The sequence below is a fragment of the Curcuma longa genome, chromosome 3 (genome assembly GCF_044706935.1).
Source record: "Curcuma longa cultivar G26 ecotype Majalengka, Jawa Barat chromosome 3, ITB_CL_G26_1.1, whole genome shotgun sequence".
Classification (NCBI taxonomy): Eukaryota; Viridiplantae; Streptophyta; class Magnoliopsida; order Zingiberales; family Zingiberaceae; genus Curcuma; species Curcuma longa.
In genome coordinates, this window is record NC_133863.1 from 20,597,524 (window position 1) to 20,611,875 (window position 14,352).

At 37.0% G+C, this 14,352-nt stretch overlaps 2 protein-coding genes across 3 annotated transcripts; one reads left to right on the forward strand and one right to left on the reverse strand.

The window, feature by feature from the left end:
* Positions 1-3,143: 3,143 nt before the first annotated feature.
* On the forward strand, positions 3,144-5,986 carry LOC141824021 (F-box protein At5g46170-like). The gene is made up of 2 exons (XM_074711243.1): positions 3,144-4,541; positions 5,931-5,986. The coding sequence occupies exon 1, from the start codon at positions 3,270-3,272 to the stop codon at positions 4,506-4,508; it is 1,239 nt and encodes a 412-aa protein (XP_074567344.1). The 5' UTR covers positions 3,144-3,269; the 3' UTR covers positions 4,509-4,541; positions 5,931-5,986.
* A 2,107-nt stretch (positions 5,987-8,093) lies between these two features.
* On the reverse strand, positions 8,094-11,861 carry LOC141823027 (receptor-like serine/threonine-protein kinase SD1-8). 2 transcript variants are annotated; one of them, XM_074710305.1, is made up of 7 exons: positions 10,535-11,861; positions 10,308-10,439; positions 10,076-10,209; positions 9,762-9,972; positions 8,813-9,050; positions 8,569-8,719; positions 8,094-8,485 (listed from the first exon to the last, which is right to left on the reverse strand). In XM_074710305.1, the coding sequence occupies exons 1-7, from the start codon at positions 11,859-11,861 to the stop codon at positions 8,162-8,164; spliced, it is 2,517 nt and encodes an 838-aa protein (XP_074566406.1). In that variant the 3' UTR covers positions 8,094-8,161. The 2 variants fall into 2 exon arrangements, with proteins under 2 accessions (XP_074566406.1, XP_074566405.1); XM_074710304.1 differs by having other exon boundaries at positions 10,076-10,212.
* Positions 11,862-14,352: the final 2,491 nt, after the last annotated feature.

Sequence of the window (14,352 nt, forward strand, 5' to 3'; positions counted from 1 at the left end):
TTCATTGGTTCAGTAGGGGTGTAACTGGATCATCCCTCCGATCGATTACAAGCAACAACAGGGAGAACTTCGTACGCGTGAAATCAAACAGACCATTTTCTTGCTCATACATAAACTTCTGCAGAATTGGCGAATAGAAGCAAGTTCCATGATTAAAAATGGAAGAAGAGATATAAGTAGGATTGTAGGCACTGATTTCTATTTTGATTGAGATGGGGATGATAAGCACTGTTAGTTGCAGTTCTCATATTTTCGACATTGCCACTAATTGTGAGTTGGTTTAGGTTCAACCTGGGATTAATAGAGGTAGCATCTGCAATTTTCAACCCAAAAAGTAAGAAAAAAAAGGAATATAAAGCCTAACAACAAATACAATGATATGATTACCTGGAGTAGGAAGGTATTATTGAGAAGATCACGGTTGTTAATGGAGGTCGTAGATCTTGGCGTCGACAGTGTAGCAACCCTAGATCCTCGCGAGCTCGGCGATGATGAGTTCAATCCCCTCTAGCTTTGTCAGGTTGATGTCTCCTCCATGAGAAGGCTGAGAGTCGTACCTTCAGAAGCACCAACTGGAGCCACCACCATCGAGGTCTTCGAAGGCGGTGTGCTTCGATGATCTCTCTGGCGGCGGAAGTGATGGCGGAGGCAAAACCTAACCGGGCCTGAACGCAACGACGACCGACGCGATTGGCGAGAGCTTGGCTGCTGCAAATGTGATTTCATCAATCCAACCCTTGAAGACCGAACTGAAACCTCCCTCTCCTAGCATGCTGTCTGGCCGGAGTAGGGCTGATTTCCAATGGCGTGGAGTAGAGGAGGCTGATTTTGGGATATCAGAATCGCCGTGGAGAGGAGACGAGCGATTTTTGGAGCAGACGACGACGAGGGAAGGTAGGTAAGCTCCAATCGTGATTCGGCCGCGCGATTTTGAGGTTTGGCCGCGCGATTTGGGAGAGGCGAGATTTTGTAGGATTTTATTTCGTTTCGGTCACGGTGGAAGACGTACAGTTAACTCCTTGCCACGTCGGCTGTCGCGCACGGAGTCAGGTAAACTCATCGCGCAGGATATCAATCCTATATATATATATATATATATATATAAAGCATAAATAACTCTTGGGGTGTGTTTGGTTCTAAGTTATGACGCATAATCTTGGTTATGTGATTACCCTGGAATCACATAACCAAGGTTATCTGGCATAAAACATAACTTAATGTTGTTTGGTTTATTTTATTTATTTGGAGGGAATAAAACATAACCAGGTTTATATTTACTATATTACCCTTCATTCAATTATATTTTAATATAATTCATTAAAATTAATAAATATAATTTAATAATTTTATTTTAATAAAATAATTTATTAAAAATAATTATTTTAATAAAATAATTTATTAAAAATAATTATTTTAATAAAAAATATTAAAATAATAAATATAATTTGTTACTTTTATTTTTTAAAATTTAAAATAAATTTATATATTTTAATAAAATAATTTATTAAAATAATTATTTTAATAAAATAATCCATTAAATTAATAAATATAATTCCTTAATTTTATATTTTTAAATTTAAAATAAATTAAATTTATTTTAATAAATAATTTATTAAAATAATTATTTTAATAAAATAATTCATTAAATTAATAAATATAATATGATAATTTTATTTTAATAAAATAATTCATTAAAAATTATTTTAATAAAATAATTTATTAAATTAATAAATATAATTTATTAATTTTATATTTTAAAATTTTTAAAAATATATATATTTTTAATAAGATAATTCATTAAAATAATTATTTTAATAAAATAATTTATTAAATTAATAAATATAATTCATTAATTTTATTTTTTAAAATTTAAAATAAATTATTTTTTAATTTATAAATATTTAAATTAAAATTTATTAAATTAATTAATTTGATTTTAATTAAATTTAGTAGTATATTTTAATTAATTCAGTTTTAAAATCGGAGGCATTATTTAAGTTTAGTTTCGAATTCATAATTCAAAGTTATTTAATTATTTAAAATTTTTAGATTTATAAATTTATTGCTTGCTTAGTGAATTTGATATGATATTATATAAGTTTATTTATTTATTTATAAATTTTGAAAGATTGAGGATTATGAGTATATAATCTCTCTTCTTGCAAAGTGACATTGTAAGGAATGGACATGGCATGAGATGAGATGAGATGACTGAAACAACAATTGAAATGTTCCTTTCTCAATCACCTAATTAAAGCTTGCTCTGTTCTCTCAAAGGATAACTTTAATTAGGGACAGCTCAACTGTGTAGGTCTGATGATCACATGAAGAGGAGGGGAGGGAGTTCTTTGATTACAGTTCATCTTCAAAATGTAGAGGTAAATCCGTCATCCCAACGATTCTATACGATCGGTCCCATGATCATCTATGAGGAGATAAATCAAGAAGCTGCAATTGACCATGACGAAGGAAAGTATTTCCTCAACTTCATCGAAATTCGATTCTTATCCACTTCAATAATTATATTTTATCTTAATCAACTTAACTATGCTTCGAAGATACTCTCTTAATCACCACCTATCACTACCACCTCACTGAATGGTTTGCCGGTGCCACATTGCTCGCCTCACCATGACTCACCAAATTTGTCTAGTGGCACCTTGTTGAACAAGCTAACTAACTACGTCTTCACGAGCATGCACAGTGTACAAGTGTCCAGCGGTTATCGGTCTTTACAATTACAGCCTCCTTTCCTTTTCAGCAGCATTAATTCTTAGCCTTGGCTTCCACGTAATTCTATGGAGAATTTTAGTCTTAAAGTGTTATCCACTAGCTAGCTGAGTTGACTAAACTCAAATCAAATTAATTAATTATAATATATATATATATATCAAATCAAATCAAATTAATCAATTATGATAATATATATATATAATAAAATAAGAGTATAATAACTCTGATAGTATTTTTGGCATATAAAATTTCGAGGGTCAATATGAAAAAAAACAGTAAACCAGGGGCGTACTATTATTTTGAGAATTCCAAGGACAATTTGGAAACTACAATAAAAAACGTGGGGCAAGTTGCAATTTTCCTTTATTTCTTCCTTCCTGGTCTCGCTTTGGCCGGGTGAGATAACAAAATCCGATTCTTCTTCAATCCCCTCTCCTCTGCTTCGTGAAATCTCTGACTCCTTGTGAAACCTCTCTAGGGTTTTCGATCTTCTCGTGAGGAATTGTGGCTCAATTTGGGGGATTGTTTCCGATCTGATGTCTTCCTCTGGCGCCCTTCCTGGGGCGGATCTGGATTGGGATTGGTTACTGGCGCGCGGTTCGGATCTGCCGCCGCCGGCGGCAGAGTCGGGGGAGGAGGCGATAGACCACTTCGACCAGCTTCCGGACTCGGTGCTTCTTTTGATCTTCAATCTGGTAGGCGACATCAAGCAGTTGGGGCGGTGCTGCGTCGTGTCGCGCCGGTTCCACGCCGTGGTCCCCCTCGTCGACGACGTCGTCGTCCGGGTTGACTGCGTCATCTCCGACGACCCCTGTCCCTCGCCCGACGCCGTGGCGGGCGGCGAAGCTGTCCTGTCGCAGAAGCCCCGAAGCGTCGTATCCCACCTCGCCCGTCTCGTCCTCGATGGCCTCGTCAAGCCGCTCCAAGCCCTCGGGCAGATCCTCTCCCCCGCGTCTGCTTCTGTCTCCAGGGCGTCGTCACCTTCGTCCTCCTCTTCCTCGTCGCCGTCACCCGACGTCGCCCACCACTCGCCGAGCGAGGTGTTGAAGAACTTCAGGGAAATCCGGCGCCTCCGTATCGAGCTTCCTGACGGTGAGCTTGGTAAAAATGGCGGCTTCCTCTTGAAGTGGAGAGCCGACTTCGGATCCACCATCCGTAGCTGCGTCATTCTCGGCGCCTCCTCCGTGGTCTCTGCATCCTCCAACTCCCTCAAATCCACAAACCTCAATTCCAATCCTAGCTCTGACGACGCTTGTTTAGGTGATGACTATGAGAGCATTCCAGAGTCATTCTACACCAACGGAAGCTTGAAGCGGAGGGTGGTGTGGACTATTAGTTCGTTGATTGCTGCATCGGCACGGCATTATCTTCTTCATCCCATTGTGGTCGACCACGAACCTTTGGAGTCCTTGATTTTGACCGATGCTGACGGGCAGGGGGTGCTGACCATGGACCGGCAGCAGCTGCAAGAATTAAGGTTAAAACCACTGATGGCTTCCGGGAGCTCTCAGCGTACTCTTTTGCCTGCACTAAGCATGCGTCTGTGGTATGCGCACGAGCTCGAGTTGTCCTGTGGGTTGGTGCTGAAGGGTGCGACCCTGTTGGCTATCAAACCAAGCGATGAACGGTCAAGGGATGTGGGCAGTAGCATCACAGTTTCCAATGACTTCTCAGATAGTTGCTGGATCTCAGAATGCTTTGAGGAGCCATACAGAACAGCAACCATGATGCTCATGAAAAGGAGGAATTACTGCCTTGAGATGAACTCTTTCTGAGTCTTCAAAGCCTACAAATTTTGTGTTTTGCAGGTAAAAACAAGTTCCTTCTTGGTACTGATGTTCTAGGTTAAAGTTGCATGATACTCTTGCACATAATTGAATTTGCAATGACTGAAAGTGATTTGGAGAAGCAAATGAAGTTACCTGATTCTTTATGCATCTGTTGAAAACATATGCAGGTGAATTCTACATGTCTGTAAGAGTCCATATGTGCTTTTGGTTGTTCATTACTTTCCTTGATTTTCTTGTCTTGACTGTTGAGCGGATGCTACTGTCTTTAAGTTTGGACCAGTTCAACGCATCCATGACCTCCTACAAATGCATTCTTTACTGTTTTGCTTTATGTGATTTGTTCAAAAAGCATAATTATTAATCAGTGTACTGCAATTTCCTAACCGTTATTTTGCTGAATTAATTCTAATAGTATATGAGCATACATATTTGAATTGCAGTAACTGTGTTCTAAGAGTTTTATCATTCATTGTGGGCCTTTACCATATCTTCATGCATCCATTTTTATTTTAAACGTTTGGACTGAAAATGCAATCTATGCATAACCATCTAATAGGCGATGGACCCATAAGGTTTTATTTAGGATCAAAAGAAACTGATGGAATGAAGGGCAATAGAATAAGAAATTGGGGATAAAAATGATGCATTAGATGTATTCTTTACTTCACTCTACTATTTATCATTGTCCAACATGCTTCCTTAGCTGGGTAGATTGTATTTATTTGGATTTGCACCAACAACCATAATCAGTAATCAATACAATGTTTTTATGGATCATCAGATTGTAACATATTAATTTACTAGGTTCCTCTGAATTTATCTTGATAGCATACAGGCATTCTGCACCCTTATTCTCTTTCAGATTTAGAATGACTGATAGAATGTAACTATATCAACTAATTGTAAGGGAAACAGGTGGAGTGAATGAAATTAGGAATAAAAGTGGTTCATTAAATATGCTTTTTGCACTTATTTATCTGGATTAGAAATGCCACACTTCCATTGCTAAATTCTTAATTGTTGATTATTTTCGTTACGATAATGGTTATTTCATTACTGTTAGCTCCCACGCTGATGAAAACCAAATACAAGCTGATAAATTTTTGCCAATTCTTAGTAATCATTCTAAGTCAGTTCATGTTTGGATAATACTAAAATCAACAAACGCTCTTACAATTTCTATTTAAATATAATTATTCAGGATAATAACATGAAACAAGAAGTGTTTCTAGTCGCTTACATTTTATTTTAAATAGTTAGTTAACTGTTATGTGCAGATGCTTTTATTGCTCTAGTTGGAAGCATAAAACTTAGAACATATTTAGATGCAATGCTTGAAATGCATAACTTGCGTGTTCAGTTTAGAACAATGCTTGAATATGTAACTTTTTTTTGTGAAACATTCAGGCCTAATGGATGTCTCAAAGAGATGGGAATTAAACCACATACCGATATGGTCCTCATTGTAAGCCTCTGATGGCTAACATTGGGCCTTTCCACGATCAAGTTATGGGTTGCTCTTGTGCCACTCTGCAATCTGCAAAGCTGTTTGCAACTTCGGAAGCTGAACTGGTTGATGCCCTTCGGTTGGTATGGCCACTAATATCGATTTATCTTCCACAATTGCTTCACTGTGCTTCACTAATGTCTCATGAAATTTGTGTGTTTATCTTAGTAAGACAGCAATTGACTGCAGTTTTAGTTTGTACTATATGGTTTGGTATGTTCCATTGGCATTTACTGCACATCTTGTTGTAAACTGATGTTTCACTCGGTCTATATAGAACAGTTGGAACCATTTCTTTGTCTTCTTGATGTTCAAGTCTGAAGGAATTGTTCGCGAACAAGGTGATCATGCTAAACAAGTTTGGACAAGAGCCTGTGGAGGTCACGAGGTGTCAAAGGAAGTTGTGAGCTATTTCCGTAAGGCCTGTAAGGCTTGCGTCTGGTCTGGCCTGACCTTAATTAGTCGAGCGCCTGGCAGGTTCGGTTGGCATTATCTCGATCAGTTCACTCAAATCAATAGTAGCCTCTCAAATGGTCCACTTGACTTGCCTTGCTTGCAGCACCTGGCCCTACTACTCTACTTGGCCTAATTGGTGCACTCGACTTGGTCCACCCTTTGCCCGACTGAGGCGATTTGTCTTGCTCGACTCAATTGGCCTGTTTGACCTAACAGTTTGCTCAGCCTACACAAACCCAACCAACCTAATCAACTTACCCAATTTGACTCCTTGGACTTGCTCAAACCCAACTTGAGCAATTTCATTGACCCACTAAGGTTGACCCGACTGATTTGCTGCTCCACTAGGTCGACCTAGTCTATTGATCTAATTTGATTGGCATGTCTTGTTTAGGGTTTAGATTGACTTAGTTTGTTCATTTTCATTTTAATTATTAGATGATAACTTTAAACTAATATTATATTGCGATAGAAGAATGCAAATATAAAATGGATGGAACAAAATGTCCTATTTAAATTGTCTATCTAAATATTAGAATAATATGAAGCGATTTGATTCTGCCCTATTAAATTAAACACACTCTTAGGCTCCATTATTTTTTTATTTTTTAAAAAAACATAGTTTACAATTAATCAATAAAAAAATTCTTTTATGATAAGCTAAAAAATTGGCTTCTTTTGAGAAAAAGTGAAAAATATTTAGTCGAAGGTGATCAATCTAGCCAAGAAATGTGAGCTAGTCGAGAAAGGTCAAGTTGGTTGATAAATTAATCTAGGTGAATCGATCAATTAAGACAAGTCAATAGAACCAAGCAAATATAAAATGGAGAGGGGGAGGTTATGTCAAGCGGGTTAAGTATAAGTAGGTTAAGTATAAGTAGCCTGAGCCAAACACCTAACAAACCTATTTGAGCAAGAGGTTATGTTGTTATGGCCATCAACCATTTTTAGCCAAAGTTGTTTGGCGACAACTAGTCGACTGAAATCATATTCAGTCCACTATAGTTACTTCCAATCAACTAATGGTTTCCTTTCGATAAATTTCAAAATATGATCCGCCCTTCTGAGAATTTAAAAAACCTGAGTGCTTAATTTAATAAATCACCCCCATGCGTAGAGTGTGTCACTCAAAACACCATGTTGGCATAAACACCCAAGTAAATTAACCAAACTTATCCCTTACTGCACATCTCCCATATGTCTTCAATCTCCATTTTTGATTGAGGATTGGCCGCATTTATTGTAGGAACAAAAATCTAGTGAGAATCAAAGTCAACCATAGCTGTAAAGTTTGACTTGGCAGGGGCAGGTCGGTCCACTTTGACTAGAAAACAGAATGGTCAAACCCAAGAAGTAGTAGTTTTTTGAATGAACAATTTGGAATGTTTGGACTTCCCTGTTTTGAATTTCACTTTCAAACTTGGAATTTCAGAGAAGCAAAAAGGTTAGTTAAAATCCTTGTTGACTATAGGAACTTAATTGCAAGATGCAGAAATGGCCAAAGTCAACACAATATTTGAATCGAGAAGTCAATCATTTAATAATAATTTTAAAAAAAACAATTGTCTACGAGTCAACTGCACTAATGAGTAACAAAGAAAATACCTTTTACTTATATTTTCACACAATGTAATATTTCATTATCAATTATAGTATATTTTAAAATGGCCAACTCTTATCGACCTTCTATGTTTGTAATTGTTACTTTGTTACTAGATGATATGTCCTGATTACTCATTGATGATGATGAGTAAATTTGCGATAATGGGACTCGTGTAGAAAAGAAACCTGGTTGCTTAGGTTCCGGCAAGAGAGTAATATCTCCGGTGCTACCCAACATTGTCAACACCGAAGGCATTGTCGGTCTATCTTCTGCTCGTTCTTGAACGCATAAAAGTCCAATCTTTATACACCTTAAGACCTCAGCCTCTGGAAAAGAATTACCAATACTTTTGTCCACAAAATCTAAGCAATTGCCTTCCCTCCATGTGTTCCATATCTAAAAAGCAATTAGAATTAGAATCATAATATTAAGGGAAGAACGCTTACATAAAGACTAACAAAAAAGTTTCTTGTACTCACATGCCCTAGAAGATTCAACTGATCCAATGTGTGATAGACTCTTCTATTCTTTTTGCCACTTATGATCTCGAGTACCAACACTCCAAAACTGAATACATCTGATTTCATTGAAAAGATTCCGTCCATGATATACTCTGGAGACATATATCCACTACAATAATAATTGTAAATATATGTTAATTTCTTCTTGTATCATATATTATGAATAATGAAGTAAAAGATGAACGCAACTACTATTACTCACTATGTTCCAACAACTCTCCTAGTATTTGCTTCTGATTCATCCCCTCCAAATATCCTAGCCATGCCAAAGTCTGATATCTTGGGATCCATATCTTTGTCAAGAAGAATATTACTAGCTTTAAGATCCCTATGGATGATTCTAAATCGAGAATCATGATGAAGATAAAGGAGTCCTCGAGCAATTCCAACTATTATGTTATATCGTGTTCGCCAATCCAAGTAAGTGCCTTTAACTTCATCTGAATAAAAAGTAATATGTCATTTACTATTTGACCAAGTTTTTGAATATCTAATACAAGGAAAGTGACATGTAATTAAATAAAATGATTGTTAGATCACTTGTTGCAAGGAGTTTACAAGTAGAGTTCAATAAGTTCCCCTAACTGTCCTCTGTTGAAAAAAAAAAATAGAAGGAAAATCTTAAAAAGTCAAGTAGGCTTCAAATTTTAGTACATAATTAGTCAATAATTATGGTCTTGTCATTTCCGAGCCAAATATGTGGTAGATTACATGGACTCCACTAGAATTCTATGTCTTCCATGTATCTCCTGTCATATCCAAAATATTCACTCAGTTCCTATATATAGTAATATAAGCATTCTGTCTGGTTTTGTTAACTGAATTTTGGGAAAGCTTTTGATCGATTTAATTTGAGTTTAGATGAAAAATCAACCATGGAAACAACATAAAATAGCCAAAAGAACATTCCAAAAACCAATCCCTAAGCTCAAGATTTTCCAAATTTTAGGGATTATAGCTCGCTTCCTTTTATCTGGAAAGGGGCTACTAGCACTTAAGACCTAGAAGCTATTCATATATTGTGGTTTCACATAACTGCAAAAAGGGCCTCAATATATAGAAAGAACTGATTTGATTATCAAATGATTTTGACTTAAATCAAATGGAAATATATATGCATAATGGAATGAGCACAGAAGAATTTTACTAACCAAATAAGAAGACATCTAAGCTTCCATTAGGCATGTATTCGTAGACTAATATCCTCTCCTCTTCTTGAACGCAACAACCAAGAAGTCGAACAAGATTTCTGTGCTGCAGTTTTGCAATCAATGTCACCTCATTTTTGAACTCATCCAAACCTTGAGTCGATGTCTTAGACAACCTCTTCACAGCTACTTCTGGACCCTCCCCTATCGTACCCTGCAATCAGCCATTTTTGACATCTTAATTATTTCTATCACTATCAACAGTAAGATTTATGAAACAATAACATACTTATAAAATTAGTCATAATAGTTCATACCCTGTATACTGGACCAAAACCTCCCTCACCAAGCTTGTTCTGCAAAGAGAAATTGCAGGTGGCATTCCTAATTGTGCCTAAGTCAAATAATGGTAGGTCTAAGTCCCTTTCTTCAGTTTCTTCAACAATATCAGCTGCTACATATTATAAATAACACAACTGTGATGAATAAATGCCCCCAAGTAATTGTGAACAAATTGAAACTAGTTAAAACAGTATGTGTCGATGGTACCTCTCTTCTTCTTCCTCCTCCAAAGGCAGAAAGCAAGACATGAAAGGAGGGCAATCAGTACCACAGAAAGAACCACAATGACAACCACGAAATGATTCCGACGACGACGATGATCAGATGAGGGCTCAGAAGCTGGAAGATAAACTTCATTGTATCAGTACAAAGTTGCATATTTATTCTTCATCGTATCTCGTAATCAATCTGCTCAAAAGTTGATAAGAACGTACCTAAATCAGCTGCTGCAAGCCTGACATAAAGCTCTTGTCCTACGGCACTTTGATACACTGTGATATCGGTCAGATTGGTGGTCCACGTTATGCAGCCACTGCCACTGTCACTGATGTTTAGGGCAGCATAAGCTGTGCAATCGCAATTGCTCAAGCACGAAGCTCTGCACTGGTCAAGGGTCAAGCTTGCGTTCACAATCGATCTCGATGTATCTGGTAGTTTGGTGTTTCTCAGGGTGAGGAACCCGTCGGTCCCATTCCGGCAATCCAACGGCGTCGTCCTCAGGCAACCATCCGTTCCATCTCGGAGTTGCCAATTCCTGGGATTACTCGGGTGAAACCCCTGCAAGCACACGCATTGCGGGGTGATGATTTGGCGGCAATAACCATTGGGGCCGCAGGACGACAAAGGATCGCAGATATCCTTGGGAGCATACCAAATTGTATTCCAAGATTGCCTATTTTCTAACCAAACAATGAGCTGTAGGTGGCCGGAGGAATGCATGACGAACCTCAAGAGGGCAGAAGACTGCTCGCTGCGAAGGTAGGTCATCTGATTAGGTTCGACATCGAACCTTAGGAGTCCGTTGGCTGTGTCCACCATCTCCGGGACGCCGCTGAACCATCGGCCATTCCATGGTCCGGCGCGCCAGTATTGCTGCATCTCTGACCAAATGAACAACTGCTGGTCTCCCCGCAAATCGAGGCCGTAGACAAACCGCCCCGGAGTCGGATCGCTATCGCTCGTCGACGCCGTGATGTTGATGTTAAGATCGGTCCCATTCTTCAACCTCCTTCGTCCCACAATCATGCCCGGAATATGGGTATCCGCTGGGAAGTCGAAGCTCTGCCACGCGAAGTCGTCGGGGCTGCCGCCGCCGCCGGCTTCACGGACAGCGAAGTTCCCGTCGTCAAGGAGCTGCGCGACGGGATTCGAGAGGGGCGCATCAGGTGCGCCGGAAGTCCATAGGACACCGGAGCTGCCGTCAGTGAGGACGAGCTCCCCGGCGGCGGTCAAAGAGAGGTTGCCGGAGCGGGAATTGATGGGGCTTCGACGATTGGCGATCCACACGACGGTCTGGACGGGGATCCTGTTGTACCATATGCCGATGTAGCGGCTGGTGGATCCGTTGGGGCTGAAGAAACCCAGCTGGAAAGTTTCGCCGGCGGAGACCAAGGCGGCGGTTCCATTGTCAAGGAGAGGCCGATCCGGGCTTAAGGTGTCGACTCCGCCGGAGATCGAGAAGAGGGTAGCGGTGAGAAGGAGGAGAAGAGCGGCGGCGGCGGCGGCGGCGGCGGCGGCGGAGGCGGTGAGCCTCCGTCTCATGGTCGACTAATTAAAGTAATGTCTAAGACAGAATGGACTATGAACAAGTTCTTTATTACAGCTAAATAGTGAAGACAGTGAAATCAGTGTTGGGAAGAATATCAAAATGATTATTTTAAAAAATATTTTAATATTAAAAAAATAAAGACATATTTTTTAAAAGAGCTATTAGATATTATAAAATAATTTTACATGAATTAATAAATAAATTCATTTATGAAATATCCGTCGATTTTTTTTTATTTGTGAATTTTAGCGAACAAAGTTTGCTAATATTTAAATTTATTTATTTTTAAATTTTTAATCACTAAGTTTAGAGCACCTATTGGTATTAATAAGTGGATATTATAATACTCAAATGATATTATAATTAATATGAATGATTTTTAAACTTAGTTAATGATTAAAATTTAAAATTAAAAATTATATTTATTTATTTAATATAAAATAAAAATGAATGAGTGGATGGTAAAATCCATAAATAATGAAGGTTATTAATATAATAGATATGCAATATATAAAGTTTATACTTTTTGAAAAAGATAGGTATATATATTAATATTTAAATCAATGTAAATTTTATTTGTCGACATTTAAAAAGGTATTGTTTTGAGTGTTCAAATTGTATTTTGAACTTAAATTTGCATTAAGTATTTTTGGATATCAAATCAAATGATACGTTTTAAATTTTTAATGAGTAGATAATTAGAGGTGCTTTTTATATTTTATTTTAATTTTGCTGATTATTATTATATTATTATTATTATTATTATTATTTTAATATAGATTGTTAAAAAGCAGGAGTGATGACCAACGTCACCAAGTTAAGATGTCGTTTATGGAAAAACAAAAAATATATATAAAGCAACAAGTCGTCGTATGCAATTTTTGACCAATGGACAGCTGAATGCCGGACGCTAAAGTTGACTTTGACTCATCTCTCCCAATCATCAACAATAAATTCTTGCGTTCTCGTAAGGATACGCAAGGAAATGTTGTTTGCTAATTTGTCGACTAAAATTATTATATTTTTATTTAAATAAATTTTATTATTTTAAAATTTTTTATTATCGTGGGTATTTGTGATACTACGGTATCCATTAATTAGAATATTTATTAGTCATATAAATATATATTTATATTTAATATGATTGATTTTTTCTCTAAAACTTTTATTTTTTTATCTTAACATTCCCACTAACTTCAAACTTCTCTTTTTCAATTTTTTAATGTTAGAGGTATAGGATATAGAAATGATAGGCTAATGAGGACCGACGACACAACCGCCTCTCCCTCACTATAAATATACAGTTTTCGCCATCTCTCAATATAAAATTCTTGACTTTATCTCTAACTACGAGTTTATCATGATTTTGAGCACATTGCCTCCTCGCAAGCTTATGACTAGATTGCACGAAGAGACTACTCAAGTACTTATGGAGGTTGTACATGTGGCAAGTTATCCGTGGCAATCTAAAAAAAAATAATTTTGACACTACTAAAATAATACTCTAACAGTGCATATAAATACTTTTAATGATATTAAAGTTACGATGACATTATAAAAAAATACATTAATGTGTGATATCATCTCTTAGACTCTTTGATATTTTTGACATTTGTATAATATCATTACAAAACATCTATGATAAATTCAAAAGTATCTTAATTCTAAAAATATTTAAATATCATTTTAATTTATTTATTTTAGTATTTATAAATGTCTTATATTTTTTTATAAAACTCATTTATTTTAGTATTTATAAATATCTTATATTTTTTTATAAAGATATTAAAAATTATCAATAAAGATAATTTATAAAAGCATTTAAAATATTATTTTAATTAATCTATAATGATATTAATAAATATAGAAAGCAAAAGTGACGAGAGCTAGATTCGAAGAATCCTTGAATGCTAGTTAGACCTCGACCTGTCTACATTAGAAAGCAAAAGAATGGGGGTTTGGAAGAAGCTTCCTGTTTACTAGTCTTTCACGTCAAAGTAAACGATTGGGGTCGACATGATTTGGCATGTCGAGCTAGATTTGAGGCAAACCGGGCTTGATCGATCAACAGATCGATCAAATTAGTATGGGTTGGTGCATAAATTACAAGCATCTAGCGGCACTGCTCTTGTTGTTTAGTTGGAGTCCAGATCGAGCACAATGCCTTAATTAATCACTGATTCGCCCCTTCAACCTTTGTTTAGACACCTACTAATTAGTAATTAAGGTCTAAAACAAATCGTAGGGTAACAAGCACACACGGATGTGACCTAGTTCGAAACTTTCATAATTATTTCATAATTTATTTTTTAAGATTAATTATCTTTTTTTTCTTTGAAGGTAAAGAATTTTTTTTACGATAAAGCTATTATACAAAGTTTACCCGGTTCAACTCGTGAACCAAGCCGGGCCTAACCCGACATGACCGAGAGCACATCGGGTTGTGTAGCTCAGGCCGGGTCAACCCTGGCCTAATTGTCACCT

Excerpts from the sequence above, each read along its gene's own strand:
- LOC141824021 (XM_074711243.1), top strand. The coding sequence starts at position 3,270 with ATGTCTTCCTCTGGCGCCCTTCCTGGGGCGGATCTGGATTGGGATTGG.
- LOC141823027 (XM_074710304.1), bottom strand. The coding sequence starts at position 11,861 with ATGAGACGGAGGCTCACCGCCTCCGCCGCCGCCGCCGCCGCCGCCGCC. Across the intron at positions 10,440-10,534 it reads GCTTGCAGCAGCTGATTTAG|CTTCTGAGCCCTCATCTGAT; the intron begins GTACGTTCTTAT and ends TTTATCTTCCAG. Across the intron at positions 8,486-8,568 it reads AGTTGAATCTTCTAGGGCAT|ATATGGAACACATGGAGGGA; the intron begins GTGAGTACAAGA and ends ATTGCTTTTTAG.